The 15734-nt window shown below is 38.9% G+C and overlaps 1 protein-coding gene across 1 annotated transcript in view; it reads left to right on the top strand.

Annotated features, from left to right (window-relative positions):
- LOC115653412 (sperm flagellar protein 2-like) overlaps positions 1-15734 on the top strand; it is a 67237-nt gene that overhangs the window by 42445 nt on the left and 9058 nt on the right. Inside the window, exons 20-21 of the mRNA XM_030566705.1 lie at positions 24-162; positions 1230-1459. Coding sequence (XP_030422565.1) covers positions 24-162; positions 1230-1459 — 369 coding nt within the window. The remainder of the gene's footprint in view (positions 1-23; positions 163-1229; positions 1460-15734) is intronic.

Raw genomic sequence — 15734 nt, 5'->3', positions numbered from 1 at the left:
TTATGAAATGACTGTTCCAACAGAGGAAGCTGCAAAATCTCGACTACAGCTGATTAAGATAAAGGCATTAACATTTGTTGAAGAACTAGTAATGAAAGCAGAAGAAACTTACAAATGTATGGAAAAGTGGCTTGGCGCCAGGTTCCTTGCAGAAATGGCCAGGTAATATATGGCTAATTTTTAAATAGACCAGGTATTTTAATAGAATAGAAAAGTTAGAGTAAAGCTGGTAAAAATAATTGTTCAGACAGGTGACATAGTCAAATAATTTGTAAAAATGTACAAAAATTAATCATTTTGCTTGCTAATCTTACTCTCAGGATTTGAGACTTGATCTTACCTTATGATATATGCCCTATAGTGCTGCATACCTTGGAAAGTTAAAAAGTGTAGTCAGCAATATTGTACACAACTGTTCAGTCTTATTTTTTGCTTAGGAAATACAATTACACTTATGAGCACTAGTAGAGAACCCGACATTTTGTTCATAGGAAGCAACAATATCAAGTAGTGTCTCCTGCCACCTTGGAATTTTGGGATCTTGTTTGCTATGCTTCTGTCATTCCAGAATCCTCCACCTTTTGTTAAACCCACTGTGTATAGCAGTTGACAGAAGTTATTTTAAAGATCATAAGAACCCGAGGGTCTGCTTTCTGACACAAATTAGTCTCCAGTGCCCAAGAAAAGTGTGTAGATTTGGGCCTAATCATTACTCCTTAACTTTCATGTAGAGGGGAATCTTCTGTGTGCAGGTCAGACCTTTCCCACTGCAATATCCAAGTACTTATGCCTCCACAGCAGTATTACTCCTTTCCCTGCAGAATTTGCTCAATAGATCCAGGAATCCATGCAGGGGCACATGACAGGGTGACAGGCTGAAGTAGGTGGACAGGGTGAGGTCAGGCAAATACACATCACCTCATTTGCCCTATGGAGTTCCGAAAATCGCAATCTGTACTATCTTTCCATCCGATTTTCTCAATGGCTGGGATTTCACTTTAAATGGACTTCTCCCAGCAGTCACAAATAGGGCATGCTGCCAGGATGTAGTGAGAAATAACTAGCTTGGTCATAGGACCGCATGTTGACCCCCGCTTCCCATGATCCACACAGAGGATTTGTAGTCCTTAACAGAGAAAATCTCCCATTGATGAAATATTTCAGAATTTGATTCAAAGTTACTATCTTACATTTTAAAGTAATAATTGCTTCCTGCGTTTCATTTTTAGTGTTGACAAATTAACTGAAGTTGCACGCCACCACATTGAATGTTCTACAAGAATCCAATATGAATTGGTTTTAGATGAGACAGACTTCTTCATAAGCAATGATGTAAAAGTAATTCCAGATCCTATCCCTCCACCACGGCCTTCACCTGTAGAGACATCTGTAAATGGTACCCTAACTATTTCACAACTTAGCACACTCCATAAGCAATTTCTACAGGTGGCACCAAAAGGTAGGAAAAAATATTCTTACACATTCATAAGAGAATTAGTTACCTAATCAAGATTTCAAAAAACTGTTAGGAGCTACTAAACCATTTTTTATACTTAGCCAACAGCATTATGTACACTAATTTATGCTAGTAAGTAAAGATGCTACTACTGTTGTTAAGAGCAAAGTCAGAATGCTGGTATCCAACATTTAAGTGATCTGTAAGAGTCTTTGATCTGAGTTCCTCCGTATTCAAATCTAAAGTAACTCTTTGGAATTATCAGTATGCTGTGTGTGCTTTTAAAAGTGGTGCCCATCTTGCTTAACTCAGAAATTCTGAAAATTCATAAGGTAAGAATCATTTTCAAATACAAGTTTTTAATTAAATGAATACTTCTGAGTTCAGTGCAGATGGCGGCCATGTTATTAAAAATGATATCATTTATGGCACTGGGGCCTTTTTAGCCAAAAGGCAACAAAGCATTGGTTGAAATATCTTGAGCTTGCAACACCTCTGGAATGCCTTTTGTCAATATACAGCAACCATTCCATTAATTTACAAGTAGTAGGTCAGATATGTTTATTTTTTTGCTGCAACACTTGGAGATGAAGCTTTTAGCTCAGTTGTGGTTCAGTTACTAGATTCAGCAATAGTTTATCCCGCAAACAGCTTAACTGTAGAGCCAACCAACAATTTCATGCAATCAGTGACCCTACAGCAGTCTCTTCACTTAATATAAACACACCCTCGAAATGTGGGAACTCTGGGTAAAAGATTTTAAACCAGTTTCCAGCATGATCTAATACTGGTTTAAGAATTATGCAAAATAATGTAAGTGTTTAAAAATTAAACCTTTTATTTAAATATATATTTTTTCCAATTAGTTACATCAATATTAAATGAAATAGAAAATAGTTCACAATCATTTACACAAGGATTCATTACTGACAGTGTCACAAATTATCATCTTATGTAACAAATGACCACTGCCACCAGTCCGGAGTGCTGGAAAAATTTGTATAGTGGGGGAGCTGAGAGCTATTGAACCAAACTGTAAACTTTATGTGATGGGATACATTTCAAACCAGAGGGTGCAGCAGAACCCCCAGTACACCTAATTCCAGCACCTGTGTTGCCAATACAATCAGAAATACCTTGTGTAGTTAAACGTCATTATCAAATTTATCCAGTGTAATGCATTAAAGCTCACAAAGGCCCACTAAGGATGAATTTGGTCCTTTAGGTTGAAATACATTTCACTGTATATTTATGGAGAAAAAGTGAGCTCACCTTTTGAACTTGAAAACTTTTAGCTGAGAAACATGTTTACAGTTTTCCTTTAAAGAGATGTCCATCTTTCTGTCTTGTGTATGTGAGAGAGAGCATTCCAAACTGCTCTGCAGCAAATAAAATAATAGATAGTATCATATAGTTAATTATAAGAAGCAGGGAATATCTTATATTTGCATTCATTTATAGAGTTCCATAGGAGTAAAGCAGACTTCACAGACATCAAACATGGCTGGTCACTCCCTCAAGGAGCTTTTGTTTTAGATTTATTTACTAGATATATAAGACTATAAAAAGATGTTTAACACAGACTTTAACCCCCTTGACATTTCTACATAGTTAAATGCAGCAATAATTTCCATCATATATTGAAGACAACCAGTTAAATCTTGTAGCAAAAAAAAAAGTACAATATCTCACCTTTCTCCAATGTTTCCCTTTAAATAGCATCCCTCTCCAGTAAAAGAAAGGTCAACAGACTCAAGCTATTCTGGACCAAGTGGGGAACAAGTTCCAAAGTCAAGGAGCCCTCACTGAGAATGCCCTACTAGCAGTCCCCTCTTTTAAAGTCAAAGGGACACCAGTTCAAGAGCCTCCACTGATCTCTGCAGTGATAGTATAACACAGGAATAGAGCTGATCTCTCAAGTAGGCAGGTCATGGGCCATATGGGCTTTGTTGTTGTTATTTTACATTTTTGGAATTATGGTCAAGCTAGTGGCCAGGAACCCACAGGATCAAAAATAACTCCTTAAATTCTGCTTGGAAATCTGCAGGTGCCCAGTGAAGATAACAAGCACTGGTGTAATGTCCTGACAGATATATATACTGCTTAACAAATGGGCTGCTGCATTCTGCACTTTGTTCAGCATTTGAATGGATTTAAGATGTAGCCCCATGAAGAGCACATTGCAGTAATTTACTTCTGTAGTGACAAAGGCATGAATCATGGCAATAACATACATATCTTCCCCTTCCCCTGCCCCCCAAAAATAAATAAATAAATCCTCCTAGTCAGACACAAATGAACCTCCTAGTCAGATACAAATGAAAGAGAACAGTCTGGTTCCTGCTGAAATGTGATCATCCTACAGTAATTAGGAATCTAACTAAATACTCCATTTGCAATTGTGAGTGAAAAGAGAGAGACAGACACCTTAATCAGAGAAACAGATATAATCCTCACCATATCTTCCGATTGGTTTCCCCAGCCAATCAATATATCTAGATTGAGCTTTAGCCAGCTCACTTTCAATACAGCCGAACACTGGAAAAGGTACTCTACTATACTATCTGGGGCAGAAGGAACAGCAATAATACATTGGAATCATCTATCTGTTGAAAGCAATGCAGCTCATGCTATCTCACTGACGCTATGCAAATGTTGAACAAGAAGGAGCCCTGCAGTTAGCACTTTCATGGAGAAATGGCAATTGCCAAACATTACTTTCTGGGAACTTTGAGAAAAAGATTGAGGACAACCCTATCCCTTCCCCCATGATCCATATATATGGTCCATAGCAACTTTAGATCTAAAGATATCACTATGCACAGCCTTAATTCACTGATAGGATGAAGTCATCAATCAATGCGATCAACATAATCTCTGTCCCGTAACCTAGTCGGTACCCCAATTGACAGGAATCAATGAAATCTGAGCTCTGTAGGTAATTTTAACCATGGAGAGAAGATTAGGTACAGGACTATAGTTAACGAGATAAGTCAACCTCAATTTTTGGCATCTTGAACAAAAACCTTATCAATTGTTTTTTAAGAAAGCCGGCAGCATATTCTTAAGAGAGGCACTGACAATCTGCATTATCACTGGATTCAGAACCTTCCCAGGTTTCAGGAAGGACATGAATCCAGAACTGAGCTTGAGGCCCAAAGATCCCGCTCCAGTACTTCACAGAGCACCACTGGCTGAAACAGATGACAGCATTTGTCCCCCAAACAGTTGTCCTGATTCCACAGAAGCAGACAGTTTGGTCAGAATCAATGTGTCTCCGCTAAGTAAAAAGGAGTTTCCTCACAAACCAAACTAAAGTCATATTCTGAGTGGAATCAGTTGGATTGTCCAAGTTATCAGTAATCTGAAAAAAGTCTGTGGAACAAGATTTTGGGGATGAGATGGTGGAAGAAAAAATCTTTTTCTTTGTCTCCTGCACAGCCACAGTGTAACAGCTTAAAAAACCCTACTGAAAACAATAATAGAGTGGTCTGTTGGAAGAACAGTCCCCTCCTTCAGAGTGCTCTTGTTCCATCAGGAGCAGACTATCAAAACAGTTCTCTTGCCCTAATGAAAAAGGTATGCTGCAATCTTTTATTTCTGCAGGAGGTATTGGTCCAAAGACATAGGTAATATATCCAGTCAACCCACCTCCAATCCTTATCCAAACAATAGCTCAAGATTATGGTCAGCCATGGCCCTCATGGAGGCCTGAATTTATTCAGAGGAATAATCATCAGAATAGATGTTTAAGTGGCTGATCATGAACAGTCCAGGTGAATCTAACACTACAACGGCAGGGACTCAGATAGGAACACTGGTGTGATCTGTATGCCAAGATTAGTACCATCTTTTATCTGGGCTGTCGCACATAAGATGGACATATTATATTCAATCCATTTTTGGTGAAAGACCTGTGCAGTAAATTAGATACAAACAGAACAGACTCGCCACCTCCTCAGTAATCCTCTTCAGTTCCTACTGTACAAAACAGCCAAATGAGACCAACTGCACCAATGCAGGTCCAGCAGTAATTCCCAGCCAGGTTTTGGTAATATGTGCAAAGTTGGGAGCCTCATTCTTACTTACATCATGGATGGTGGAAACTTCATTGACTATTGTATATGGCAAGAAACAACAGGTAGAATCAGCCAACAGACAAGGGAAGATAATATGACAATTAGACAGTTATGATTTGTATAATACGGACTGATCACAGCACAACAGCACTCCTCTTTAATTTCTTCTTCTCCTGTCTCTTCTTGTCTTTTAGCACAAGAATATAGGCTCCCTAGTCATTGAGGCCAATCACACTCATCTAGGCCACCAACAACCCCTAAACTTTTAGAGCTCTCATTGTCCTAACCACATAATAATAATAATAAAGAATAATAAGTATAGTGCCTAATCCTTCAGTCCTAACTCATGTGAGTAGTCCTCAGATCACTTGTGATACTAAAGTCACCAGACTACTTATGAATATGGGCTATAGGATTAGGCAGTAATATAGATACTTACAGATATACAATACCTACAAATATTAATCCTAATACATCTATGATATATGTACTATTCCCCACTACTAGAGCGGTTAAGTGGCGAGGCCACACATTTAGATTAAATTAAAAGAGCAAGTCTTCTATAGCAGCAGTTCTCAAACTGTGGGTCAGAACTCCAAAGTGGGTCGCGGCCCTATTTTAATGGGGTGCCAGGGCTGGCTTAGAGTTGCTGTGGCCAGGGGCCGAAGCCAAAGCCTGAGCCCCACTTTCTGGGGCCAAAGTCTGAGGGGTTCAGCTTTGGGAAGTGGGGCTGAGATTACAGGCCCCCTGCCTGGGATTGAAGCCCTTGGGCTTTGGTTTTGCCCCTCCCCTCCCCTCCCCTCCCCTAGGCAATGGAGCTTTGCTCCCCCCCGCCCCCCGGGTGGCAGGACTCAGGTTGGCTCAGGCTTCGGTCCCCCCTCCTGGGGTCATGTAGTAATTTTTTTGTCAGAAGGGGATCGTGGTGCAATGAACCCCTGTTCTATAGCATGTAAATAACAAAAATCCTAAAACTGGTCTGAAGCCTCATCAGAATCCTGGCAAAAGATTTATGAATCAGAGTACAAAGTTGATTGGGTATAACATTACTGTGATTATATATAGCAGAATTTTGAATTAAATGCAGTCTCTCAATTAACTTCTCTGGAAAACCAGAGAAGAGAGGAAAAAACAGGAGAAAGAATTAATTTTGGAAGAAACAGAGATGTAAAGTGCCTTTTCACATGAAATTTGGAGGGAAAATATTTTTGAAATGAGAAAAGGCTGTCTTGGTGATATATGTAATAGACTGACAAAATCAGAGGAGAATAGCCAGATCAGTATATTTTAACAATAGCGTGAGGTCATGAAATTCAATCATATCAAAAATCAAATTTTAAACAGTTTTATGTTTCCTAGGACTGTAAAGTATTAAAGAGCTGCTGGTGCTTCACAGACAACTTTGTTCTATCCTTCACCCTTGGTTCTCTATGGAGACACCTTACTAATAACTCTGAGCATCGATGGAGAAAAAAAACAGACTTGTACTGGACCTAGATATATGCTGGTTCAATCTCTCAATTAACAAGGAAACCTAAGAAACATTTTTATGTTAGTGTCATTGTATTAATTTGAGGGGAATTTTCAGTTTGTTGGGTCCATAAAGTCTTTTGATCAGTTTTCTTATGGTAATTTAATGTATACCCCAATGAATGTGCTGTATTGTTCTCTAGTAAGGGTGTCCCTGTTCTGTGATAGACAACCCAGGACAGATCTGAAATTGAGCCACTAATTCCCAGTCAACATTTTTCTCTTCTTTTTTTTACCCAGTCTCTTTGGATGTAGTCTATCTTGTCAGCAAAATCCAACTGTCTACTTGTTTCTCTGATCTGATCTCCTTTGATTTTCTTCAGCAGCACCTTCTTATGACTGGAGTAATTTCCAAAAATGAATCTTTGTTTTCTGGAACTTATTAATATTTTACTAAATGTGCCCTAATGTATCTTATTTTGAATTAACCTGCTTTGCATTTCCAAATTAACTAAAATAAATTCTGGCCCAATTATTTTCTTCTATTTATAATTGCTATGCATGAGCATGTTTGTAGTTACTGCGATTTCTTCATAATCATGACCTGTATGAACTATATCAGTCCAATTTGTAGAACTAACCATTTAATTGAAACAACCATGAATCAAGTCTTTATTTACTTCTCTATTGTAAATCCAAAAATCATTTAGAATACCTGTAAATTTAGACACAGTGAAAAATAAACAACTTAGACCTGAGTGGCTCTCCAGCATTCAGGGCAGGTACAGTTTGAAGGTTATCTTTCTAATCAGTCATGACAGATTATTTGTAGTAATAATTTATCCCAAGCCTTATTATTTCAATATTTACCAAATATAAGACAGCCACCATCTTCTTATCACTATTTGCGTCAAAAACTGCAGATACTGTAAGCCTGTCATCAGTTTAGTTTTGTTGCATCATTGGTTTTGAAATAGCTAAATTTAAGACTGCATTTAATTCAATTGAAAGTCTGTCCTTCAGTGGGAGTTTTGCCTGAGTAAGGAATTCAGAACCGGGCCCATGATTTCAAATATCTTCTATACTGTATACAAAAAGGCATTCATATTTATGTCCATTTCCCAGCACTTTTTTGAGAATAAATCAAGATAATTAGAACAGTAAACCTATTTAGCTGCAATTTGATGTTAAATGTGAGTGGGAGCTCTAGTTTGGTTTGTAGGGATAGATAATCAGATCTCCATTACTAATGTTGATTTTTCCAAGGGTAATTTTTCTTTCATTATATTTCTTTCAAAAGTAGAAAATCTAGTAGTTTTTTTTATTCTTATTTATCATTTACCTCTCCAGTTAGATCTCTTACTTAATCATGTAGGTTTCATTCTTTTAGTATTTCAAAAATCTGTCTGCATTGCTTAAAATCTTCGCTTGTACATAATTACCTTATATCTCGAAGAATCCCAAAGAGCTTTACATATATGTTTGTGCTTACAAATATATGACATGTATCTATTTAGGTTTTAAGATACTCATCAACATGGTATACAAAAAATCTATTTCACCCCCCACACTTCACACACACAAATATGCACACACACAATTACTTCACTCATTTGCCCACTATTTAAATACCACTGCCTCTAATAATGAACATAACCAGCCCTTAGCAACATCAAGAGCTGATCAGAAATTATTGAAACTTGGTTTCAAATACAAAAGGGGTAGGGGGACTTTCATTAAACATTTCCCCTATTTTTCAACCAGATCTGATAATTCTTATCTTAATTGTTGCAAGGGTCTTCTTACTGCTTCATATTTTGCTGCTCATATAATTTGTCATCTCTGTCATTCCTGTGTATGTTCATATGTTTGGGCAAGTGCATTGTTTACCTCTGAAATTGAAACAAGTTCAAAATCTATAATTGATCACTTTTGAGGCTCTTTAAATATTGATCTTTGTATTTGCAGAACTTGTCTCATGTTTGTCCTCTCTCATAATTCAGGCAGTGTGATTCATCTTTACTTCTTCCATCCTTATTGTTTGCCCTTTTAAAATGGTTTGCCTTATTCACTTGGCACATGTGCCAAAACATTTCTTAATTGTTACTGGGTTTTTTCTATCTCCTTTAAAAATATAATTTTATTTTTACTTTGTAGTTTTATTTTATTGTTGTAATGTGCCTAATTTAGTTCAAAGGACATATTTGTTATGTTATTATATGTTATCTGGATTCATTACTTACTGAAACATGTTAACACTTTAAAGTTGTATATATCAGTAAATAATTATTGACTTTGGAAAATAGCCTAGTTAAAAACAATTCCACACATTATATATCATTTTTTTACATTTATTTCCCCTCTGTCTTCAACGCAAACAGCCTCTGTATGAAACAAAGATACTTGAGGCATATCTTCAGCTGGTGTAAATTGTTATAGCTCCAGTGATCTTAAAGGAGTAATGACAATTTGCACCAGCTGAGAATCTGCCCCTTAGTCCTTACTTCTTTACCATTCATCTGCTGGTGCTGCTTATTCCCCACATGATATTATAATCCACTACTTGTAAACAGAGAATATAACTTTTGTTGGAAATAAGGAGCTATGGCAGAACTCTCCAGCCATACTGCCTCAAGTTGTCAACTTGTTAGACTGCATAACCAAGGAAGTGTGGAGCAGTCAGACTAGTTACATGTAGCAGCATCACGTTATCTACTCATATTTAGTTTGTTGTTCATTGTAACCCCAAATCCTTTTCAGCAGTACTACTGCCTAGACAGTTATTCCCCATTTTGTAGTTTTGCATTTGATTTTGCACTTGTCTTTATTGAATTTCATCTTGTTGAGCTCAGACCAATTCTCCAATTTATCAAGGTCATGAATTTTAAACCTGTCCTCCAAAGTGCTTGCAATCCCTCCCAGCTTGGTGTCATTTTCAAAGTTTATAAGCGTACTCTCCACTCCGTTCTCCTACTAATTAATGGAAATACTGAATAGTACCAAACCCAGGACTGACCCCTGAGGGACCTTATTAGATACGCCCTCCCAGTTTAACAGTAAACCATTGATAACTACTCTTTAAGTATGGTCTTTAAACCAGTTGTGTAGTATCTTCTAGTAATTTCATCTAGATCACATTTCTCTAGTGTGCTTATGAGGATGTCACATGGAACTGTGTCAAAAGCTTGCAAACAGAGTGTTACCTTGATGTAAGTAATATTTTGTTACCAAACTCCCTGTGGCGCTCCAAAGAATATGATTACCTCATTTCTTGTCCTAAAAGGGTGTGTGTGTCTGTGTGTGTGAATGAATGATATACCTGACACAGTTACTGAAGTTGTAAAGTGTTTTGGGATCCATCTAGGTGTGTGATGATATAAATAACATCATTCTTGGCCAAATCCTTGGTTGAAGCAATGCCATTAAAGAGCATCGCATTCCTTTACTGCTGTATAAGCCAACTACATATCAATAGTGAGGATAGAAAGGCCACAATAATGCAAATAATAAAGACCAACACCTGGTCATAGGGAATGAGGTGCAGAATCACTTGGATCCCAGTCCTTCACTGGGCCCGTGGACCTTAAGTCTGCAATATCTTCCATGTAGCTGACTTCCACAAGGGAAGAGGAGTCATAAACTAATCAGAAAGGTTAACCTCTTTGTAGGTGGGTGATATTCACTGGGAAAATCACATCCTGTCAATTCCTGAAGGCCCTGTATTCTCTTCTGGTCAATGACGCCATTTCAGAGCTGTCAGATAGGAGTGTTGTGTTATGGAGGTATGTCCTCCTCAAGGCCCCTCTGATTGGCTATCAGACTGAAGGAACCAGCCCCACCTCCCTCGTGAGAGATCAGGAATCCACTGAGCATACTCAGTGCTGTAACTATATAAACTACAATCCCATGTAGAAACAGAGTCATAGTCTCCGCTCTCTGTGTATATGAAGGAGATGGGTAGAGTATAATCACTAGGCAGCAGCCTCTGAAGGGGGAGTTTATCTCTTCATGATGCTCTTCAGTGTCTCTGGCTGTAGAGCACAGCTGGCTCCATAGCTTTGACTGTATTTTTGCCACAAAGGCTCTAGGAACCAGGATTTGAGCAGCTAAAACAAAAAAATCACATCTTCATACTAAAATCCTCAGCTGAAAGGGACAAGGGAGGTGAAAAACAGAAAATATGATAGCAAATATAGCAATAGCTCATTAAAATAATAATTGATAATGCAAATGGATTTAAATTATAAAAAGTTAAATGTATGTATGTAGCCATGAAAATTTTTATAATATTGACAATTAGAGCTGAGTGGGAAGAATATAATTTCAGAAGACTATGTTTCTCAAGGCAGAGCTCTGAGGTATTCTAATATACAATGGGCCAGATTTTCCCTGTTCCTAATGAAGGTGTGGGATACAGTGCAAGAAACCTCCTTCTCACCCTATATCCCTCTGGCATACCCTGTGAAAGAATCAGCAACAATTGCATCGCCTGTAATTATGAGAGTGCAAGTATTGGTCTCTCCATTTGCCTTAAGGGTGCACGTCACTATAAGTGAGAGGTGAGACATAGGTTGTCATCACCCCAGTACTTTCAGAAGTGATATGCCGAGTCTTCATTTATTCACTCTAATTTACGGTTTCGCATGGCAATAATATATTTTAGCGTTTTTAGAAGGTCTCTATGTCTATAATATATAACTAAGCTATTGTTGTATGTAAAGTAAATAAGGTTTTTAAAATGTTTAAGAAGCTTCATTTAAAATTAAATTAAAATGCAGAGCCCCACCCCGGACCAGTGGCCAGGACCAGGCAGTGTGAGTGCTACTGAAAATCAGCTCATGTGCCATCTTTGGCATCTGTGCCATACGTTGCCTACCCCTGCTCTATTCAATGGGGAGCCAGTGTAGAGTTCAGGATTTCTGTCCTGAGCCCTACGTGGGACTGGTTCTGGCTATCTGAGATATTGCCTTTCCTCCCAGGACCTCCCATGTTACACCAGAACCATGAAATTATCTGCTGAGTATGGGAGGCAAGTAATAAAATTGTACTTCAGATGAACATTTTTGAAGAAGGTCGAATTAGTTGGGAATACAGTAGGGCATTTCATTCATCCAACAGCAGATTTTGCATTTATTGACTTAAGAACAGCTGATGGGTGCTTATGAGGAGGAAAGAAAGAAGACTGCTAACTCCTAAAAGTTCTGATTATATTGCCTTTTTTCTATTTTGAAAATCAAAAGTAAAGAAAGGAATTTAGTAAGGGGTCTTCTTCTACATATCTCATGACTAGCTTGGTTGTAAAGGTGTCCTTTTTATGGTCGCAGTGGGTGTTTATCTTGGTGGCACCCATCTCCTCTCCTCTCCATTTGCAGATGGGGAAATGAGGCATAGAGAGTTTAAGTGACTTGTTCAAGGTTACACAGGAAGTCTGTGGCATGATCCGCTTTGAACCAAGGTGTCCTAGGTCCCTGGCCACTTCCCCAACCCCTGGGCCATACTTCTTCTTTAGTGAGGAGTCCAGTTTGACCCTGATTCTGCAGACACATGCCTAATGATTTGCAGGATTGGGCATATTGGCAGGTTGTCTTCTAACACAAATACCGAGAGGTGAAGATATAGGTTCTGATATGTAGGTTGTAGATGGAGGTTGTCCATTGGTCTAAGGAACTACTGTATTGAATGAGCTTATGTTCATATTTACTTATTAATTTAATTATCAATGGACAGAACTGCACATGAGAGAGTATCCCTGTGCTAAATTTATAGCTACTGTTAAAGTTAAATAATAAACTACATACAACTGGAATAAAGCTGTTAAAAAGTTTTAAAATCCCACTTCTGAAAATTAAAGTTAATTCAATAAGTAGATATTGACAGCTAGTTAAACATTGCAGCAAAATCTGTACTGAACAGCCATTCAGACTGCCAGAGACCAGTTGTTTCCAAAAGGTGATCTTCTGTTAAAGTGAAGCAGAAGTGTATCTTAAGACAAAAGGTTGCTGTAAAGAATAGTCTTTTTGTGCAGATTTCACTCTAATGTAGAATGCAGGTGAGTTAGAGCCAATAGAAAAAGGTACTATAGAATTTTCAAATAATCCAGTCCATTTATTTCACAGGATAAGGTATTACTGGAAAACATATAGGTTACTACAGTGGATATTCTGCTTTTTGTACTCTTGGGTATGTGATTCCAAACAAATTCTCATCATTCAAGTTTTCTGAGCTGTTGGAGCACACACAGAGGGTGTATTGCACACTTTTTTTAAGTTTCTCAGGCTGCACCCCAAATTCCAAGGTGAGTTTCTTTCTGACATCTGTCAATAGAGAAGCTTCCTAGGATTTGTCAACACTTCAGTGGTAAGGGTCTGCTTTGCAGTGATGCTGTACAGCATTTTTTTCCTGCATCTTTTTCCTTGGTCAGGCTTCTAATATTAAAGGCTTATTCTGCAACCAGTACTCACATTGGATAGTACTTGCTCATGTAAGTAGTTTCATGAACTCAATTTAGTGGGACTACTCAATTCAGTGGGACTATTAGTGAACCAACATTAGCTGATTTGAGTAAGGGATACACAATTGGGGGCCTGAAAAAGTAGTTTTGGTCTACAAAAAATTTCTGTGCATGGCTCCTACTTTTTGAGTGGTGCCCAATTACATTACTGACCCTTTTGAAACTTAGTTCCTATGTTACTGCTCCATTTAGAGCATAGGTGATTTCTGTGCCTTTAGTGCATTGGCCTTTTCTCGTTTCACCCGATTGTCTGGTGTTTCAGCAAGGCATTGACTTATTGGCTTTCATGGTGCTGATTACACAATGAGATTAGGCCTCATCACATTGAATGCTCAGTACCTTGAGCATCGAGTCATGAATCTCCTCAGCACAAAGATTGTTTCTTTTTAGATTTCAGTTATTTCGGTATGCCAAGTGTTCATCTGCTCCCATCCCACAGTTCAACTCTTTAGATCTGAACATCAACACACTTGCTGCCTTATTCTCTTTTTGTCTTGCTGACCTCACTTATAGGATGGAGAAAGGAAGACACTCCAGTGGTTTCAGAAAATGCCCATATTATAATTGTATTATATTCTTCGTCGACAGACACAATTACCTCAGCAGGTTTCAGCAAAGCCATGACTAACTGGAGTGTGTGATTATATGTCACCTGATGTCAGAAGTTCTGGAGAGCATTTAAAAGCCTTCCGGGCACTGTTGAAATGGAAGGGACTTGAAGTCAGAGTTTCTCTTTACAGCAACCAGATGCCCCACTATTCTCTCCATTGCTCATCACTGTGTCAACAAAAATGGATAAGTACATTAGCTAAATGTCTCTGCTAAATGCTAAGCAGCAAAGTCAATTTTCACCACTTAAATTGTCATTACTGTCCAAGTAGCATAGCACTGACTTGTATGTTGCAGTTCACAGCTCTCAGAGCCATTTTTCAGGCTGTCTGAAGACTCAAGAAAAACACACTATACCTGTTTAAATTGTATTTACGTGGAAAGAGTTAAGGCAATCAAAAGGTCTAGAAACTTAACTTTTTAATGAAAGCTTAGATTTTACTGCACAATTCTGTGGCACAGGATGGACTGGGTTATACAACAGATTCTTCTGTCTTGGAATGCACAGTGCACTGCCTTGAGTGATTCAGTGCACCATCCTGTTCATGCTTCACCCCACTTCCTCCTTGTGAAGTGAGAAATTCCCTTAAACTGTGCTTTTCAGCCCATGTCAGGAGGGGACTAGCTTTGTGTATTCGCTGGCACTCAACCAAGACTTTCAGTGACCCTGCTTGAAATAGTGCTACACAGGTACATGAGACAGTGGATCTTAAAAAGTAGCAGCAGGGGATATCACATGATTTGACCACATCCGACGAAGTGGGTATTCACCCACGAAAGCTCATGCTCCAATACGTCTATTAGTCCATAAGGTGTGTGATAAGCATGGCCAGAGGGTAGCAGGAGAGTGTTAGCAGGGAGCCTTATTCCCTGCAAGGGGAGGAAGGTTTGCCATAGATTAACTAGAGAACCTGAAGCCAATTAGAGCACCTGAAGCCAATTAGAGCACCAGCAGTCAGTCATGTGATAAAAAACCCCTGCTTCAGTCAGACAGTGTGGGAGTTGGAGCAGGAAGGTTTGGTTGGAACAGAGAGCAGTTTGAAGGAGTTGGAGCAGAGAACAGTTTTGAAGAGAGACCAAAAGGAAAGTTTGGAGGAGTGCTGCGGTGGGCTGAGAAATCCAAAAAACCCTAGGTAAGGGGCACCTGGCTTATGTAGAAGGAGGGCAAGAAGCTGCTTCACAAGCTGAAGGGCAGGAGAGGGAAGTAGCCCAGGAGAAGGAACCACTAGTTCAAGTGGTTCACCACAAACCTCAGGGCCCCTGGGTTGGGACCTGGAGAAGAGGGTGGGCCCAGGTCCCTCCCTCTCCACTCCCCTCCTCAAGGACAATAGTGGGATAATTAAAATACCGATTCGGAGGCAAGCAATGGCACCCTGAACCTTCCCCAAAGAAGAGAAAGCATGAGACCCAGCATAACAGTACCGACAATTTGCCACAGGTGCCACAGGACTCTTTGCTGCTTTTACAGATCCAGACTAACACGGCTACCCCTCTGATACTTTACATGATTTGATGTCTTCTTCCAGACAAATTACCTTGATAATAACATGGACCTTTGCACTGATATTGATACCTCAAAGCACTGTCTTGATGACAAGGCAGAGAAAAAACA

Source organism: Gopherus evgoodei, chromosome 6 (genome assembly GCF_007399415.2).
Source record: "Gopherus evgoodei ecotype Sinaloan lineage chromosome 6, rGopEvg1_v1.p, whole genome shotgun sequence".
In the NCBI taxonomy this organism is placed as follows: Eukaryota; Metazoa; Chordata; order Testudines; family Testudinidae; genus Gopherus; species Gopherus evgoodei.
This window is presented reverse-complemented; position numbering and strand designations above follow the sequence as displayed.